Raw genomic sequence first — 17,880 nt, forward strand, 5'->3', positions numbered from 1 at the left:
CAAGTAAACTTTCTGAGTGGTGCACACAGCAGCAGACACAAAGATGGCCTACACATAAGCTGTTGTGGTGGTTTCTCTGAAGTTTGTATCAAGTCATTCACATTCAGTTTGCAGGGTTTCAGGGAATAGTGCAGCTTTTGTTCTTAGTGATTCCAAGTCAAAAAGGTAAGAGAAAATTGGAAACATTAGTTTGGGGTGTTATAGCCAGATATTGGAGGAAACTAGAAGAATTCAGGATTCAGTCCAGTTTACAGGTAAATAACAAAACCTCAAAGACAATTAACAGTACTAGAATCTAATATCCACAAAGGTGTGTTACTGAAACCTACTTTATCTCTCTAAAATGACCCTCATTTCTATAAAAGAGAGCCAAATTAAGTCTAATTTTTTTGCAAAATGCATCTAGTTCCAAAAAATTGACCTGATTATTTACATAAGTGCAGCAAGAATAGTGATTGATCATAGAGGCTCTTTTAAATCTGTTTGCTGGAACTTTTCTTAAGAAATATCAGTTTGAACTTTTAAAAGCCTCTTAAGACCAGGAAGCCAAGCCAAGGACTTACCCTCAGAAATTTCCTGCAATACATATAGATTTGGGTGAGTTCATCTCTTCTCAAGGTCCCCAGAGTATCTTGAGGCTCTTGTACCTACCAGGAAGTGACCTTCCTTAGTCACCTGATTAGGTTGCTGGGAACCTTGTAAGCAAGGGCAGGGCAGTATTTCCAAGGGGTTTTATTGGCTTCATAAAGTCAACCTTAGTTCCTTTAAGTTTTCTGGTTATATCTGAGTCTATGCACATTCTCAAACCTAACATCCTAGTCAAAGCCTTGATAATATAACCAGTGTTTTCAACTGTGTCCTGTTATAAGAACAGATTCTTATTGAACTTATGCAAATAAATATATTACCATGAAAATAAGAATACTCATTGAGAGTTTATGAATTATAGAAGGATCAAGAAGGGAGAAAAAGATAAATAAGTCATCTTTGTCGATAGCTTAAGAGAAAAGAGGGAGGGTTTCCCTCAAATCTGGAAAAACTAAAACATTTTTAAAAATCAGCAGTGTTTCAAATAAAAATCATAAAATTATAATCATCCTCATCAGTTCATTCAGTCCCACGTTATTAATCCTTGTTCTGCTTGAATCCAGTTTTTCCATGAGTTCTGGAAATTCCTACCCAGTTCAGTTTTATGATCTTAAAGTTATCAGAAACCTGTATTCTAGAGTACTTGTTTGAGCCCACTCCATGAATCTCTCTGAAAATGAAACATATTTGCAAAAGCATAAAAGTAAAAGAGTAACTCTCTGTAAATGACAAAGACTTTAAAATGGCCATGGTTAAAGACCTCATGAGAGTTCATTATAATGCAGTTGACAAGGAACTGTGCTTATTTCTGTAACACACAACACTTCAAGATAATAATTAGAATTAAAAATGATAACATACCAGGACATATCAGATTTTATACAATTTCTAGAACACATATAAATAACATGTAGCCACACAAATATAATCTAAGAAGGTTTAGCATCATTTATTTGGCAATGCTTCTCACATAATCCAACATATCAAACAAGCCTAATTAGTTCATCATCTCTCCTCTATAAAGAGAGAGAACAAATATTATATGGTAGCACTTATATGTGGAATCTAAAAAAATAATACAAATGAATCTGTATACAAAACAGAAACAGAGTAACAGAGATAGAAAACAAACTTATGGTTACCAAAGGGGAGAGGGGGTGATGGAGGGATAAATTAGGTATTTGGGATTAGCAGATACAAACTATTATATATAAAATAGATGAACAACAAGGTCCTACTGTATAGCACAGGGAACTATATTCAACATCCTGTAATAAACCATAATGGAAAAAAATACGAAAAAGAATATATATATATAATTAAATCACTCTTCTGTTCCCCAGAAACTAACATAGCATTGTAAAACAATTATACATCAATTTTTTTTTTTAAAAAAGGAGAGAGAACAAATCTTTTGAGATGTTCCAGGGGCCCTCTGGGAAATCCCCAAATTAGTTCGAGGTCAAAAAGACTTTATTTAGAATTTAATTTTGGGAATTTTGTGAAAAATATCAAAAGGTTTGGATACTTGACTAAATAGGATCCCAGATTATTAATAAACAATACTTAATAATCTATGTGACAAAGTGAGAGTAAAGTGTTTCAAAGGCAAATATAGAATGTTACATAGTTGTTAACAAAACTTCACTCTTAATATTGAGAAGATTCATTTTTCTTAAGTTACCAAAGACCTGATTAAGATGACATGAAGCACAGGAAATTATTTTGATAAAACACAGAACTTCTGTTTTTTAGGAAGGTTATTTAATAGGTAAAGAAAAACCTTTCACAGTCTCTTATCAGGAGCAGACCAACAGTCCAGTAAAACTTTGTCTTTTCAGTATATGAAAAAAAAAATCAAGTTTTAGTTTTATATAAGTACACTATTAATATTAAGGCTTATTTAAGAAACACTTTTAATAACAATTCAATTTTAGCCAGCTTGATTAGACAAGGTAAAATTTCCCATGCTCATGCTTAATTTCCCTCTCTCTCTATAGTTACAGATATAGATATGTCCATAATTTGTCCTCTATTTTTCTGTTGTCCTCTTTTCAATTCTGAAATAATCAGTATTACTTTAGGACAAATTTACTTTCTTTTCCATTAACAAAAATGCATCTCCATATCTCATACCTTTTCTTAGCCAAAAACATGTCTTTCTTTCCTTGCATACAGAATTTTTCCCCTTATTATTTCTAGTAGTTTACATATACAGTTGACGCTTGAACAACATGGGTTTGAACAGCATGGGTCCACTTATACGCAGATTTTTTTTCAATAAATATGTACTACAGTACTATATGATCTGAGTTGGTCATTCCATTGGAGGAACCCCCTTCCCCGATTTCAGTATATGTATTTTTTTCTCTCTCTTGAGCTGATCAGTTTTCCTAATGAGGAACTGTCCACTCTTTGTGTATTTGAGGGGAGGGTTAGTAGGATATAATGCTGGCTCCTAGATTTGGTAGTGGGCTAAGGGAGTGCCTCTAGTCAGTATGTAGACTTTCTGATTGCTGGTTGGTACCCCCTCCCTTAACTATGCACAAGTTCCTAAACCCAGAGTCCCTCTGGGTCAATGTCTTCGGAGAATAAACCTCCATTCCTCACCCTGGAATGAGTTAAGAGTGGGTACAAGGCTGCATCGGAGTGGGGAAATGGAACTTTTTCTAAAGGCTTTCGACCAATCCTTCCACTTCAGGCTTCCTAACACCCACCTTCAGAGCTACTTGTTGCCTACAGTTTTTGAACTTTTATGAAATTGTGCCACATCAATTGCCTTGCACCTTGGTTTTCCTTTGCCTAACTTGTATTCCAGATCTCTCTGCAAGTCAGTAACCCATCACTAATCCATCTGTTTTGTAGCTTCCACCCATGCTCTTTGCCTTGTGAATTGATGCTTTTTCCCCCCCATTTACTGTCACGCAGTGGGATTTCAAGAGTGATCAGAAGGAAATGCATGTGTTCAATCCTCTATGTTTAATTAGAAGTCATTAACCTGTTTTACAGATGGAGAAACTGAGGTTCAGGGGGGGATAATGACCTGCACCAGTCATGTCTCATAACCAAGACAGAAATAAAGTCTCTAGTCCTCATGTGTATGTTCTTTATGAAAGAAGCAAAAAGGTATGAAAACAGGAGGAATGCAGACATTTAGTAAAGTGGTTTGGGGATGGGGGCATATATAAATGGAGAGTGCTGATGGAAGTGGCCTGAGAGGCAATGAAAAGAGATGGCCAGAAAAGAAGGAAGTGTTTTCATCCTTGGGTTTTCTGCCATCTTGCCTTTCATTGTCTTCAAATTCCTTCAAGATATTTATCGTCTACAAGAACCCCTCTCTGTGTTTACCACTCTCCTATTTCAAGCCAGAATCCTAACTGGTTCTATCCTATACTCCATTCTTTTCCAGACAGATATAATATTTTTAAACTGTTATTCTACTCAAATTGCCCATATTCTCAAATGCTTGCAATGACTCCCCACTGCCTATGAGGTAAAATCCAAATCTCCTCATTATTTCAATAATCCAAGTCCCTGAACTGTTTGGGGAGAGGGGTTGATAGGAAAACCTAGTGGCAAGAGATGGGAGCAACTTGACAAAAGAAGGGATAATAAGCATTGGTGAAAAGGAGGAGAAGTTAAAAATGACTCTAAGGTGATAAGCTTGAGTGACTAGGGCAGAGTTGAACAAGGAAGTCAGAGATGCTGATGAGCTTGATTTTGAATGTGGGAAGGTAGAGGTGGTAGTACGAGAACCATGTAGAAATGCCTAGCAGACAGATGGAAAGAGAGAGTGAAAGATGAAGCTATGCATCACAAGATCTCAGGACTGGCACGTTCTTACATGATTCCCAATCCAATGCTAGGAGTGAGAGAATATGATAGCTCCAAGGGTCACCAAACTACTTAAGCCCACCCAAATACCTCCATTCTAAATAGATTCCCTATGATTTGATGATGCTTTAGAAAATCTCTTTAGGATGGGGATATTTGGGTGGGTTTATGTAGGAGAGAAAAAAGAACAAGAGGGGATGTGTATGTCAATATTTCTAATCTATACTCTTTTTTGTTGTTGTTAAAGCTAAAGCATACCCAAAACATAGCTGCCTGATCCCTGCAGTGATACTGATAACTGTATTAATTTCCTGTTGCTGCTGTAACAAATTACCATGAATTTAGTGCCTTAAAACAACATAAATTTACTTTCTCATGGTTTTGGAGGTTAGAAGTCTAATATCAGCCTCACTTGGCTAAAGTCATATGTCAGCAGAGCTGGTTCCTTCTGGGGGCTCTAGGGGAGAATATATTTCTTTGCCGTTATGAGCTTCTAAAGGCTGCTTGCACTCCTTGGCTTGTGACCCCTTCCTCCACCTTCAGAGCACATCACTTCAACCTCTGGTTCTATAGTTAACTTTCCTTTTTCTGACGTTGACCCTCTTGCCTCCCTCCTATAAAAACCCATGTGATTACATTTGGCCCATTTGGATAACACAAGATAATCTCCTCATCTCAAGATCCTTAAATTAGTCGCATCTGAAAAGTCCCTTTAGCCGTGTAAAGTAACATATTAGGACATGGGCATTTTGGGGGAACCATTATTCAGCCTACTACAATAACTTTCTGATGAAACTCAGGACCCTCAGTTCTTGTCAAGATATGGTCTCTATAGATATCAATGAATGAGTGAATGCATGAGTAAAAATCTTTTAATGATTTAACAAATATTTATTAATCTGCCAGGTCATGTTTTAAATTATCTGCAAAAGAGGTCCAGGAACCAGTTCTTATTCTATAAATTTGACCCTGCATTGGTCCCAAAGCAAATTCTGTCATATTAAAATGGCAGCCAGTTCATTGATTACCATGGAATTAAGACAAGAGAAGACAAGTCTTTTTTCATCATTCTACTTATAGGTATTTACATAGAAGAAAGGTAAACAGAGCAACAACACAGACATAGCCCCAATTGAACCGCTGCTCCTGGTTCAAGGAATTATTTGGTAACGTTGAAGGAGGTAATCTGAAAGAGCTGTCTCGAGCAGACCCTCTAGGTGAGCACCTCTCCTGCCTGCCCCAGGGAGCTTGACTTTCACTGAAGTTCCTACATGTAGCCGTGGGGCCTGTTCCCCGTGTGGGCTGTGAGTTTGACCCTAGTGGTGAGGGGCCTGCCCTCCTTGTAGCCTGAGTGTCTGACCTTGATGTGGCCCTTGGGATTGTCCCCCGTGTGGGCTGTGGGTCTGTCACCTTTGTGGCCTGACGACCTGCCCCTTGGGTGGCTTGTGCGTCCTGTGTCAACTGCTGGCCTGACATCTTTATAGCCTGAGAAGATGTCAGCCGGGGGGTCTGTGGTCCTGTCCCCAGTGTGGATTGTGAACGTGCCAACCCTTTAGGTAATGGACCTATTGCTTGTCTGGGCCGTGGGTCTGTCCACCCTGGGGGAAGTGATCCTGCTACTCGGATGGGCTGTGGGCCTGTTCCCCGTGCAGCCTGCCAGTATGCCCCTGGTGTGAGCAGTCGGCCTGTCTCCCGTTTGAGCTGAGGGCCTGCCCCAGGCCCTTGGGTCCCAGCAGTGGCATGGCTGGGCCCTGGGCCTTTATGGGTGCAGGAATACCCACTTCCCTGAGTCTCCTTTGCCTCAGCTGACTGGTTCCTAGCTTGGTTTTGGCCACACATGTCACCAGGGTGAGGAGAGGAGCTCCCAGTCTTCATGTAGGAGAGAGAGGATTTGGCTGGCTCTGTCATGCAGTTATGTAAGTTCTGTATACAGAAGCCCAGAGCACATGCCTCACAATTGACTGTATCATGGTGCCCATACAAAGGCACCTCCTGGATCACTGGTATCTCCAAAACCTTCTTGGTGCCATTTCTGTAGAATCTCTCCAGAATACGCTGCACCAGGTTGTTCAGAATCGTCTTGGTGCTATCCAGGGAGAACTCAGGCTTCTCAAATTGAGACTGGGAACACTTCCGGCACCTCTGACCAAAGAGCCGCACAAGCACCTTTCCCTGGGACTTCTGGTGCTCCAGGTACATGTGAAATAGGATCTGCACTTGGGCGGAAGGCCAGCTTCGATGGCATGAGGAACAACAGAACCTACAGACAGAAGATCATCGTGCCCTCAGCTGATTGTTGACCGAGGCCAGGGAAATGGGCCTGGCCTCGGTCTCTAAGAACCCTTTCAACTTGAAAAATTGTATGTGATATTGCCAATTTGACAAGAATGAGAGGGACTGCATTTCTAGTAAAGCTTTCTCCTGTGGCCCATTGAACTCCCACCTATATGTGGTACCAAGTCTGCCTCTGCCGGTAAAACACCTCTGGATGTCTCAGAGGGAAAAACATTTCTGCCATTTGCCAGTGAAATTTGGTCTTCACAAGGTCATGGAAAACTCTTATAAAGTACCTATTTTGAGGCAGTGTTTTACAATGTTATCCCATTTTATCTTTAAAGCACTCTTCTGAGGTAGGCATTATTGAGCCCAATATGCAGATAAGGAAACTGAATCATAAAACAATACACAACTTGCTTAAGGACACACAAAGTTAAGTGGTAGAGCCATGTTTCCAATCCCAACATTATCTACCTACTATACCACATTACCTCTATTGAGCAATGTGGTTAGCTTTGTACCTGACTTAGGACCTGGAACCATAATACTTGGGTTGGAGACTCAAGTCCATAGTTTACAGCAGGGGGACTTTGGAAAAAGCACTACTCTAAGCCTCAATTTTTACATCCATAAAATATTAAAGGGAAAAATATTCAAGGGTTATATTGTCAACATTAAATGAGACAATATATGTGAAAGCATTTTGTAAACTACAAAGTGCTTTTCAAAAGCTAGTTGATATTTTTCTAAAACTATGCTGATCCGTTGCTTTTCCCAACTCAGAATGACTATCAGTTCAATTCATCTGAACAAGAGAAGCACCTGTCCATTTGTGGCAGTGCCAAACTGATAAAAGACATCATGAGTCCCTCCAAGAGCTCTGGTTGGTGCAAAGAGAGACTCTTACATAGTTCACCAGGTTCCAAGCAGAACAGAATGACTGCTATGTGGGCTGTGGCCAATGGCTTGAAAACTGTTCTGTAGAGCCCCGGGAAGCTTCATGTAAACAATGGGTTCTGCAGCTAAAAATAATTATATATAAATATATATGTTCTGTAGTATGTAATATGTGAACATACGTTATTTATAAATGTATTACAAACATATATATATATATAGAGAGAGAGAGAGAGAGAGAGAGAGAGACAGAGAAAGAGAGAGAGAGAGAGAGAAAGAGAAAGAAAGAGAGAGCCATTCACTGTCTTACGGGAATGGAGAAGAAGGAACACTTACTGTCCCTAGGAAGACCAGGGTACTTGAGTTAGTCCTTGAGGGACAAGTAGGGAGGGAGGGAGGAAGAAAGGGCCTGCTGAACAGGCAGAACATCATAGACAAGGGTATAGAAGTCTGAAAATTTATGGCATGGCTAATAACCCATAAGGAATGGAACAGAGGACACCTGAGGCAGGATGGGGGCAGGCAGGGAAGCAGGATAACAGGTGAGGTGGAAAGTGAAGCGAAAGTCCCTGCATGCCATATAAAAAGAGAAGACTTGATTGTCCAAGTCTTGTCCAAGTCAGCATTTCTCACCCTTCTGCATGGGCAAGGAAGCTGGTTCCTGCAACTTAGAGGCTCATTGGAAGTTAAAGAGGGAGACAGACAATAAGGGAGGGGCAGTATTTAGGGACGCAAAGAACCAGGTTTTCATTTCTTGCAGCATCAATCCCTCCTATTATCTTCAGGCCTTCAGTAAAGTAATGTTCAAAGCCATTGCTTGGCCTTAATCAATTCTTGGGGCTATAAAGGAAGGCCCCAGTCTTCCTAGGCTGGTACTGACCAGGACTAGGCTCGTAGGGCTGCTGCAGCCTGGGGAAGCCAGACAGGACTGATGGGGGAGAGCAGGTCTCTACATAGAAGCAGTCTGGAATAAATTGTGGTGAGAGAATAGGAGGGCAGATTTATGGTATTCCCTGGGGATTTCCAGAAATACTTAAGGAGAAAGCCTAGTAAAAGAAAAAATTTCCTACCATTAAGCAAAATAGAGGCTTAGAGCCTTATCATTTCCATCTTAAAGAACACTGTGATTATAAAAGCATGAAGAGCCTGGTAACACATATTCTTTTAACAAGCTCTCAAAAGAATCATCAATGCTTAGCTGAACCTCCTGGCTCAGAAAGGCCCACGGCTGGACAGACTCTCACATACCTGCCAAATGCTCTCTGCTTGTATTGCTTCCACCCTGGGGCTGCACAGTCTGGCCGAAGGTTCCCATCCATCTTCAGGGTCCATCTTGCCTGGGGTTTCTCCTGCCAGATCAGTTCTTGAAATGTCTGCTCCCATGTCCCAACATCCAAAACCATTCTCTTGCTCCGAGGCCTGGAGTCCATGTCGACAATAACTTTCAGTTTCCAGCAAGAAGAAAAAACAGTTTCAGTTTCTCCGTCAAGTTTCAGTTTCCCTGTCAAGTTTCAGTTTCTCCGTCTGGACACACGTCACCTCCTTTTTTTTTTAACATCTTTATTGGAGTATAGTTGCTTTACAATGGTGTGTTAGTTTCTGCTTTACAACAAAGTGAATCAGTTATACATATACATATATCCCCATATCTCTTCCCTCTTGCAACTCCCTCCCTCCCACCCTCCCTATCCCACCCCTCTAGGTGGTCACAAACCACCTAGCTGATCTCCCTGTGCTATGCGGCTGCTTCCCACTAGCTATCCACCCTACGTTTGGTAGTGTATATATGTACGTGCCACTCTCTCACTTTGTCACAGCTTACCCTTCCCCCTCCCCATATCCTCAAGTCCATGCTCTAGTAGGTCTGTGTCTTTATTCCCGTCCTACCCCTAGGTTCTTCATGACCTTTTTTTTTTTTTCTTAGATTCCATATATGTGTGTTAGCATACGGTATTTGTTTTTCTCCTTCTGACTTACTTCACTCTGTATGACAGACTCCAGGTTTGACTTTTGTTTCAGACTGTTTGAGTACACAGAGCAAGTTTTTGTTCTGAGGACAGGGGGCAGCAGGGATTTGCTAGTTTGTGAACAGGTCTTGCTAAGGGATGTCTGAGTACAAAACTCTGGTCTGGATTCTGGAGGCACCTATAAGTTAGTTTTTATTTTATTTTTCTCTTATTTTTGCACTAGGCAAAGCACTATGCTCGGCATTGGGACAAGTAACGTCGACTAAGAATAAGTTCCTACGCCCATAGATGCTCACGCCCTCGTGTAGACACTGGGTAGGGGGGGCCGGTGCGGGGGAGCACATGTCCAAGGCTCCTTTCGTGCACCTGATGAGACCTCACCACAGTCCCTTAGGGGGGGATTATTCCTGGTACTTTTCAAGTGAGTGGCACAGAGAGTGGAGGTCCCTTGTTCAAAGCCACCCGGTTGGTAAGCAACATAAGTGAGACTTGAACCCCGTCCTGTGAGATTCTAAACCTGTGATGTCTCCAGCCACCTCCCTCCCTGAGGAGAGCTCAGAGGGAGCTCAGAATGGTGTTTTGGGTTCCAGTTTGGCACTCTGGAGCCAGTGGGAAGAACCATCGTGAAACCCTGACCTAGTGATTTGGTCTACTGAGATATCCTGGGTCGTGAGGCAGGACTCTAGGCCAAATGAAAAGATTACTTAACTCTGCCTTTTGCTGTGTAAATTATCATGTAACGCAGTATACGAGCAGGTGTGGGAGCCATCTTTGGATGTCAGGATAGAGTTCCCATTCCTGGGGTGAGGGATTGGAACTAGATGACCTATAAAGTCACTTCTAACTCAAAAGAGTCTGAGATTCTAGAAAGTAAGCTCTGTCCCTCTGGAGTTGAAATTTAAATGGGGGAGGTAAGACAAGCAGGATGCTTACGTCCTTAGAAGCCCCTACAGTTATTGTGTCCCAGACAGGATAAGCCTAAGTCTTCGTGTGCTTTCTGGATTTTAACATGTTCTATTTGGGAGGCAGAAACCCCCTCCCCTGTCCCCCCCTCCCAGGATATTCTGTTCTGTACAAACTCTCTCTGCTTTTATAACTTTACACATTGAGGGTGCTTACGTCTGCATAGACAATATAGGAAACTCTTGTCTGCACAGATAGTTGGAGGAACTTGGAATTAAACCCATGGGATATTAGAACTGGAAATCCCTTAGGAATCAACTTGTCCTTTTTTCTCTCTGATTATTATACATAAGAAAATAGAGACAAAGTGGAAAGAAGTCTCCTGCCCAAGGTCACACAGAAAATTATTGCCAGTAGAGGGCCAGAACCCAAACATCCCATGTCCTAGCTCTGAGCTCTGCTCACCTGCTCCAACCATGCCTAGGCTCTTTCCCCACCCTTGCTCTCCTACTTTCTGCTGGGTTTAAGAACCCAAGCCCACTCTTTTTGTCCTGTATCTTCAGAGCATCCCTGCCTCCTGACTCCTCAAATGGTCTTTTTTCCCAAAATGTAGCCTTGACTGATCCATTGCACTCCCTGCCATTTCCCTCTGCCTCTGCTTCATGTGCTTCCTTTGACACACACAACTGCTCCAGGCCAGCCTGGTCCAATGGACAGGGGCATGGGGAGACCAGGGGTATGTATTGAGATTTGAGGGCTGGAGGAAGCCCACTACCTTCCTCACCACATGACAAAAAAAAGCAGAAAGAGAAAGAAGTTACAGCCCTTTAAAAACCCCATGGATCCACCGTAAGCCACTTGTTCCCTCGTACCAAGGCATTAGGATAATCAAATCATGGAACTTGTAGTTGGAAGAAACCTCATATATCATCTTGTGACCTCCCCCTCCCATGTCATTGGTAGCCAAGGTGTCAAAACGACTTACCCAAGTCACACAGGGTCGTGACGTCTAGGCTTTCATCAACAGTTGGTGCCTCATCATAGATTGGCTGAAGAGTTCATGAGAGACAGTCAGAAAAGAGGAAGGATCCTCAAAGGACACAAAGCACAGGTCAGTTCTGAAAAAGGAAAATTTAGATTCTCAGCAGTTTTGAGCTGGAATGAATCTACGGGGTCATCTAATCCTTGGATGGCACATGATGTCACTCCCCTATTCTTTTTCAAGGCAGACATTGCTAATCGATGATTGCACTCTTCTCTCTGGGTCTGGGCATATCTTCAAAATCTCTTTCATCAGTGGTCTAGGCAGCCACTGCCAACTGATTGATAGATGACAATTTTTTTTGCCATTCCTGCAATAGTCCAGCTCCCTTATTTTACAAGTTGCAGAAACCAAAGCCAAGATAGATTTAATTTAACTAGGACTAAAGTACAGTTTTTGTAATCTTAGGCATGTACCCATTTTCAGAATATCACATGACCTATTACAAATAAGTCTAGCACAAAGTTTAACACAAAGAGATGTGTTCTTCTTGGGGACATTTTAGGCAGAGGAAGAAAGGAGGGTAGATATTAGTGATAGGGATTGAGGGGGTGGGACTGAGAAAGGAGATGGAGACCCTATCTATGGCAGTAATCCATTTGATACTTTATTTCCATAATTACTCTAGCTTGCAAGTGGATGGGATGGAGGGATTGGCTTGGTTAAAGGAGAGAAACAAGAAACAAGAAATGTAGTCCTTAATGTGGTAATAATTTTACATTTTAAACATCTCTTTTCTGGAGAAAACTCTAATTCAGAAAGATATATGCACCCCAATGTTCATAGTAGCACTTTTTACAATAGCCAAGACATGTGAGCAACCTAAGTGTCCACTGACAGATGAATGGATAAAGAAGACGTGGTACATATATACAGTGGAATATTAGCCATAAAAAAGAATGCAGTAATGCCACTTGTAGCAACATCGATGGACCTAGAGATTATGATATTAAGTTAAGTAAGTCAGTGAGAGAAAGACAAATATCATATGATATCATTTATATGTGGAATCTAAAAAAAAACACAAATGAACTTATTTACAAACCAGAAATAGACTCACAAATAGAAAACAAATGTATGGCTACCAAAGGGAAAAGGGAGGGGAGGGATAAATTAGGAGTTTGAGATTAACATATACACATTACTATATATAAAACAGATAAACAACAAGGACCTATTTTGTAGCACAGGGAACTATATTCATTATTTTGTAATAACTTAAAAAATATCTCTTTGATTAGCACAAATACTATAGGTATATGGAACATAGGTACAAAAAAAATTTAAGGTGATTGATCTGGGGAACAATGAGGCTGGATGATCCCTAACCTAAAGCCATGTCTCCTGCCTCAATGCTTCAGAGTAGGGAGAGGTGAATTCTGGACTAGGAGCCCCTGCTGTGTTGGTGATGCCAGACAAATATCTTCATCTCTTGGACCCTGGCATGACTTGTCCAGTAAGTTGCAGGGCCAGGACTCAAATTTCTCTGATGCCACACTAAGTCCCATGAAAGAATGGGCATGTCTAAAGAAAGAATGAGTTGCTAATGGTTGAAGAACAGGCAGAAGGCGTGGGGAGCTATTTGGGGGAATCTAAGTGGGGTCTTCATGCTGCTCCTCTAAGGGTTGTGCTCTCTGAGCTGGGGCCCCTGGGCACATCCTAGGAAGAACTGCCATTCCAGTTAGGATGACTTCTCAGCAGAAGGTCATCCTGGAGGGGAAGGGAGGTGTTGAACTCAAATTGCCTGGAATGTAATGGAAGGGGCTGTTTCTACTCTCATCGTTGCCCCTTCACTGCATGTATGGATAGTCACAAACACAACAGGGAACCAGCAAGCTCAAGGGAAAGCAGAATTAGACCGTTGCCTTGGAAAGATCAAATAACACATTTATCAAATACCTATAACCTGCTGGTCCTTGTCCTCAGGCAGGGAACAGCCCAGCAGGAAAGACAGGTGTGTATATAAAAGAGCATCTAGCTTTACTTTGCCCTGTCTCACTTTTCTCAGCTTATCCTTTTAGTTAAGAACGTAGAGCTAGAGCCAGCCTGCCTGGGTTGAGTGCTAGTTCCACCATGTACACCTTGGTGGCCTGGGCAAGTCCCTTTAACTTCTCTGTGCCTCAGTTTATCCATCAAAAGAAGTAGGGATAATAACACTCCCTACCTTATAGGGCTGTTGTGAGGCTTGAATGAGTATAAAAATAGTTATTGTCGGGGCTTCCCTGGTGGCGCAGTGGTTGAGAGTCCGCCTGCCGAATCAGGGGACATGGGTTCGTGCCCCGGTCCGGGAAGATCCCACGTGCCGCGGAGCGGCTAGGCCCGTGAGCCATGGCCGCTGAGCCTGCGCGTCCGGAACCTGTGCTCTGCAGCGGGAGAGGCCACAACAGTGAGAGGCCCGCGTACCGCAAAAAAAAAAAAAAAAAAATTAGTTACTGTCATTTAGTAAGCAAATAGCAGTGTTTGCTAGTTTTCTATTGTTGCTATGTTGCATGTTTCTTTGTAAGTTACCATAAAGTCTTTCACCTCTCTATCATCTATCTATCTATCTGTCATCTACCAATCTGTAGTAGTACAGGGTGAAAAAAACTGCAAATAATTGTGTATATAAGGCGTCCAAGAGCACAGCAGTCACGTAGGAATCCAGTCTGAGCAGAGATATGTATTCCTATCACACCTTGTTATCTATCCCCAGCCCCACTCTGTTCCGTGCACCTCCCTGGGCGGGGCCGGTGCTCCCCCAGGACTCCTGTCCAGCCCCTGTCTGGATAGTCAACTCCCCTGTAAAAGTGAAACAAGAGTTGTAAAAGGAGAAGGAAGCCCAGAGCCTGCTGCGGCTCAGGCCCAGGGCTAGGCCTCCTGAGAACACCATTCCAGACAGCAAAGATAATGCTCAAAGGACAATAAAGTAAACCTTTTAGAAAGAACCAGAAGTAACGTGTAAAATCAAAAGAACTGAAACAAAAGCTCACAAATTTTCAAAGAGGCAGTTTGTTTCACAGTTTCTGTGAAAACCTGTCTGGTGTCAGGCCTCGCACAGTCCATCTGGGAAACTGGGGTTTGCCTTGATAGACAACCATTTGGATATTTTGGGGTAGAAAGACCTTCTGTGAACTTGAAGAAAGCTGACCCCAGAAAGGAGAGTGGCCAACCCCAGGCTGCTCAGCCTGCAAATAGAGCCCCAGACTCCCATTCGTGACATCCACCTTCTCTTTTTCAGCACAGGTTGTTTTAAAACCAGAGTCAGAAATATTTGGGCTCTGTTCCAAAGCTGTGGTGAAGATGTGATGAAGCAGGGTCTTTAGACCCCCTTCCCCTGCTGCCGCAGGCCAGGTCAGGAAGCCAGCACGTGGAAGCTATACCCACTCACTGGCTTTTCCTTTCTGACTCACTTTACCTAGTTCCTCCCTCCTGCCCCCAGGAATCACCCCTCACATTAACCACCAGCACTAAGTTCTCGTCTTGGGCTGTGCTTCTAGAAGAACCCCAGCCAAGACAAAGAGCAACTTAATTTTTCTTCACTTCCTGCCCATGTGTAAAAAGGGCATTTTCCAGTCTGACATGGAAGGAGCCTAGAAGTCATCACTTCCATCCCTACAACAAGAAAAAAGCTGAACAAACTGAAAGTCAACAGCCCTTCTTAGATTCACGAGAGAATTTGGGGTCACAGGGCAAACCACTGCCCTGAAAACTGGAGGGACAGATGGGTGGATACAGAGGATCACTGCTTACCACAGTCAAATGCTCAGAAGCAGAAGCCCCCGCGGGAACCAGTACCAGCAGGAACAGTTTACACTGTCAATGGCCAGTTGCTGGAAGCTCAGTGGACAAGCTTGAGAATTAAAAAATCCAGGGGACCCAATCTTAGGGGGGTTTCCCACCTTCTTGTGAGTTTTACCTCCAGGAAAAACTCACTACAAAATGGAGAAAAATCTTCCTGTGCTTCTGACAGGGGAAGGAGGAAAAAAACATTTTTTAAAACACCCAGAACTCTCTGTTCTTAAAGTCTGCCTTTAAGGAAAACTGTTGCACTGGAGCATAACACAGCTGGGTTTTACAGAAGCCTAACTGACCCGGGGGAAAGGAAATACCCAAATGCCAGCCCCTTCTATCCTTCACTGTGAGGGATGGGAATGACTTCACTCCTTTTCTGATCGATAATGAGTACAGAGCCCACCAAACTTGCAGTGACGAGAATGCAGAGCCTGGCATACACTTAAGGGGGCAGGGCTACCCCTGTGCTGCCTTCTGGGAGAGGTGCCGGGTCCCACACAGGTCAAACTAATTCTCAACTCATCTCATAATATTTGGGGGAGGAATAAAGAATTTAGCTATCAAGATTTCCAAATATACAACTAGAATCATTAAACCACCAAGACTTGGAAGAGATTTTAAAGACCCTCTAAGTCCTATTCTTTACTTGCTTGCTTTGTAATGGTGTCCATTTGAATTATGAGTAAAAATTCAGATACTGTTTCTAGACTGACTCGGGGAAATGCATTGGATTTAAAATTAGAAGACAAGGTTATATGTTCCAACTCCAACACTTATTGAGTTACTTAAGATCTTTGAATCTTAATGTCTTCATCTACCAAATGGAAATAATAATACCCATACCATTAGATTTAATGGTATATGTACTAATATGGTATAGATATGAACCATAACTACAAAACATCAGTATTATTTCAAAAAAAGAAAGAATATGTAGAGGCTTGAAACAGTAGCTCTTGGATGCAAAAGAATATTTGAACCAGATATTTAAAGGGCAAAAAAGAGATAAGGACCCTTATATGTGAAGGAGAGAGATATATAAGACCAAGAACCTGGAAAGTGTTTGTGTCTGTATGTTATGGAGAAGAGAAGAGGAAGATAAAATGAATAACTAAATTTTAGAGCACTTTATCTCTTAGATATGTTTATCACCATATCTTTGTTGTTACTACAATAGCCCAATGGCTTATGACCCTTAATAAGGAGTGTTTCAGAACAGATGCATATAATGGAGCTTTGGAAAAAACAGAAGTCCAGGCCTACCTTTGGAAATTCTGATTCTACATGTCTGGGGGTAGAGAGGCATGTATTTTTAGAAAACTCCAAGAATGATGCCAAAATACACTCCTGCATAAAAATCACTATAAATTAAAAATCTGAAGCTCAGGAAGCTTGAGCAAATCCTAAGATCTAACATATGAGTGGCAGAGATAGGAGATGAATCTGGGTGCTATAAATCCCACTTGTGTGCTTTTTTCCACCATGCAGATCTGGAAGACAAGGTCAGCCTTCATTAGTCTAGTCATTATGGCTGAGTTGACCTGGCACCAGAAAGCAGCTTGCTCTCTGATGGAAGGAGGCCACGAGATGGCCACGGTCCTAATATGTGAATTGAATTAACAGCAGCACACATTGAAATCCAGGGAGGGGAGCTCTGAGAAATGAAGGCAGATCATCCAGGGCCAAGGCGACGTGAAGCTGTGAGGTGCTGCACAGCCTGCTGATGTTCACACCAATAAGCCAGACTTGGCTTTTCACCTCTGCAGCTTCAGTCTGGCCATGAAAGTGCAGCTTGGGGCTCGCTGAGAGCCCTGTGGCCCCTCCTGATGTCACTGAGAACTTTTGACCTGTGCAAAGAGCAACCAGGGCCCCAGGCCAGTAGCAGGAAACAAGCAGGCTCAAAGCCACAGACTCACCCAGGGGTGGTTTGGTGAGTGCATTAAAGGTCACTGATCTTGACTTCAGTGTAGGTGTTTTGCAAAAATTCAGGATTACCCCCCTAAAGGATAGTTCATGAGATTTATGCTGGAGTTGTTTTACAGTCTGACCTAGAGTCTTCCATTGAAGTTATTGACTTCTCCCGAGTTCATTCTGACAGGCCATTGTGATAGCCTGTTTTGTGTATCTCTCTGTGGGGCATTCTTCACTCTCAGCCACAGACTGAAGATTAGGTTTTCCACTGTTGTCGGGGAAAAAGAGGTCAATGCTATCTCTCTCCCTGCCAACTCTTCAGAGATATTTTTTTTTCCATTTCGTTTTAAAAAATCCAGGTACATTATAGCCCTGATTCAATGAGGAGGAGGCTGTCTGGCCCTGTGATCACCTTTAATTACTGGGAATCAGTTGAACGTGTCAGGTCTGCAGAGAGAGATCAGTAAAGGCTACTGCTTCAGACCAAAACCTACTGTGCACATGACCTGCTCAGAAGATGGAAAGGCTGGGAGATTATAGGTGATGAATGCTGCTTGAGGCATCAGCACTATTGTACTCTTTTCTCTCCCTGTTCTTCCCTTACAGTCCCATGATTTATAATGCTCTGTCATGTCCAATTTTGGTAGCGGCCTGATGGTTGTCATAAGGCTGTAAACACGCTGAGGTTTT

The 17,880-nt window shown here is 42.3% G+C and overlaps 1 protein-coding gene across 2 annotated transcripts; it reads right to left on the reverse strand.

The window, feature by feature from the left end:
• Positions 1–430: 430 nt before the first annotated feature.
• RTP4 (receptor transporter protein 4) lies at positions 431–11,657 on the reverse strand. 2 transcript variants are annotated; one of them, XM_060010958.1, is made up of 3 exons: positions 11,452–11,657; positions 8,845–9,037; positions 431–6,682 (listed from the first exon to the last, which is right to left on the reverse strand). In XM_060010958.1, exons 2-3 carry the CDS (start codon positions 9,024–9,026, stop codon positions 5,497–5,499), a joined length of 1,368 nt encoding a protein of 455 aa, XP_059866941.1. In that variant the 5' UTR covers positions 9,027–9,037; positions 11,452–11,657; the 3' UTR covers positions 431–5,496. The 2 variants fall into 2 exon arrangements, with proteins under 2 accessions (XP_059866941.1, XP_059866942.1); XM_060010959.1 differs by having other exon boundaries at positions 8,845–9,195.
• Between the last annotated feature and the right edge of the window lie 6,223 nt (positions 11,658–17,880).

The sequence above is a fragment of the Delphinus delphis genome, chromosome 4 (genome assembly GCF_949987515.2).
Source record: "Delphinus delphis chromosome 4, mDelDel1.2, whole genome shotgun sequence".
Classification (NCBI taxonomy): Eukaryota; Metazoa; Chordata; class Mammalia; order Artiodactyla; family Delphinidae; genus Delphinus; species Delphinus delphis.